Genomic DNA, 2079 nt, shown 5'->3' on the forward strand with positions numbered 1-2079 from the left:
GTGGGGGCGTGTTAGAACGAGCCATTTTAGGGGGGCGTGGCAGAGTCTTAACTTTGATAAAGAATATCTCTTTAGTCTTTGCAACTTCAGGGATCTTATCTATGCACAATCAGCTTGTAACACTCCAAAGAGAAAGGAAAACTTTAAAATGACCCCTTTAAAAATATTGCAGAAAAAGAGAACATCAATGCGGAGAAGATACATCAAAACTGAAACCAAGCAGTTCACACAGAACACATATTTCGCGCATTTTCTAGAGGGACATTTATCAGCGTTGCACTCGTGTCTCGCACAAAAGAGCCGCATGTTTAGAAAGTCATATAAAATTAATGCAAGTTCAACTTTGAAAAAAACATATCTCGAGACTTTATGGTGGGTTTTTTTCCCCCATCCCACTGTATCTCATGTTTTTAAATGAAAAATGTACTCTGTGTGATTGGCTTTCCACCTTTTGTATTAAACTATGCATACAAACATGATGCTGTTTTGTTTATAGTTGTTTAAGTAACTTATTTATAATTGGTTTATAGACATTATTTTAAACATTATGCACTTTTTTCACAGATAGTCATGTTATCTTATGCTTTGAATAAACGTGCATTAGTAATATTTTGCTCGATGCACCCTCTTGTGGCCTCAGAAGAGAAGCCAAAAGCTTTTCTTCACCCTAACTGAAATTATGCATTTTAAATTTGAATAAAATTCGAATTTAGTTTTTCAGCCATTTTGACACCCCTATTCTATACTACAATTCTATTCTATATATACACAATTCTATATATACACAATATTCTACATATACACAATTCTATTCTACACTACTATACAATAATACACTACTATTTATGTTTCTGAGAAATGTCTCTTATACTCACCAAAGCTGCATTTATTTTATCAAGAATACAGTAAAACATTGAAAAATTGTGAAATATTATTACAATTTAAAAGAACTATTTTCTATTTTAATATATTTTAAATAGTAATTTACTCTAGCCATTTCTCCAGTCTTTAGTGTCACATGATCCTTCAGAAATCATTCTAATAAGCTGATTTCTTATTATCAGAGTTGTAAATGGCTGTGCTGCTTAATATTTTTTTGAAATCCATGAAACCATGAAACCTTTTATTCACGATTTTTTTGATGAATATAAAGTTAAAAAGCATTTATTTGAAATATAAATCTTTTTTAACATTATAAATGTCTTTACTGTCACTTTTAATCAGTTTAATGAATCCTCGCAGAATACAACTATTTCTAAAAATCAAATCAAATCAAATCAAAAATGACTGACTCCAAACTTTTTTACGGTGTACAGAAAGTCAAAATCCCAGCAGATCTTCAAACATTTACTTAATCACTGACTGTGTCTTGGACATAATACTCGTTTGTCTAAGAGCTCTGTCCAGTTACTGATTAAAACAAACCAAACAGGCAAGCAAATAATAACATCCTCTGGGCCCCCCAAAATATCTCAGTAAAAGCCCTGCGCATTTAGAAGCTCCTAAAAAAGGAGTGCCAATGTCGTTCTCACCACTGTGATTTACAGCCAGTCTAACAACCAGATTAAAACCTTTTGTACTGTATTATACATTAAACATTATTTCTTGTAATGCTAATTTATCTTGAAGATGACTGAAGGAACACAAGTTCTTATCAGATTAGGCATGTCAACAAACCAACCATCATAAGCACTAAACTTTTTGCAGTCAATTTCCTGTCTGTGCTGTGAAGTATATGGAAATACTTGTGCGCAGCCTACGCACAGCCCCAAAGGAAAAGCATGGACACTGGCTACTCACCCTGCTCGCGCCGTTTGATCTGCTGGATCTGCTCCACGGTGCTCTTTAAGATGTGGCATTTGTCCGGCTTCACGTTCAAGCTGGCAATGTCACTCATGTTGGCCGACAGTAACTCAGCCAGTTCGTCAATGTAGCGGCACTCCAGCTCACGCCGTCGCTTCTCCACACTACCATACAAACAGGAACAAACAAAGAGAATTGTACAATTTTTAGAACATACTTAAAAGAAACTTAAGCACTGTACTTTACAATCATACATGATGTATTTTGAAATATTTT

General features: G+C 34.3%; 1 protein-coding gene across 1 annotated transcript in view; it reads right to left on the reverse strand.

Moving 5' to 3' along the window:
• The window catches only part of LOC107689458 (nuclear receptor coactivator 1), a 70136-nt gene that overhangs the window by 34890 nt on the left and 33167 nt on the right, over positions 1 to 2079 (reverse strand). Inside the window, exon 5 of the mRNA XM_016487454.1 lies at positions 1801 to 1967. Within this exon, the coding sequence (XP_016342940.1) occupies positions 1801 to 1967 (167 nt within the window). The remainder of the gene's footprint in view (positions 1 to 1800; positions 1968 to 2079) is intronic.

This window comes from Sinocyclocheilus anshuiensis, unplaced genomic scaffold, assembly GCF_001515605.1.
Source record: "Sinocyclocheilus anshuiensis isolate Anshui unplaced genomic scaffold, SAMN03320099.WGS_v1.1 scaffold1480, whole genome shotgun sequence".
Taxonomy (NCBI): domain Eukaryota; kingdom Metazoa; phylum Chordata; class Actinopteri; order Cypriniformes; family Cyprinidae; genus Sinocyclocheilus; species Sinocyclocheilus anshuiensis.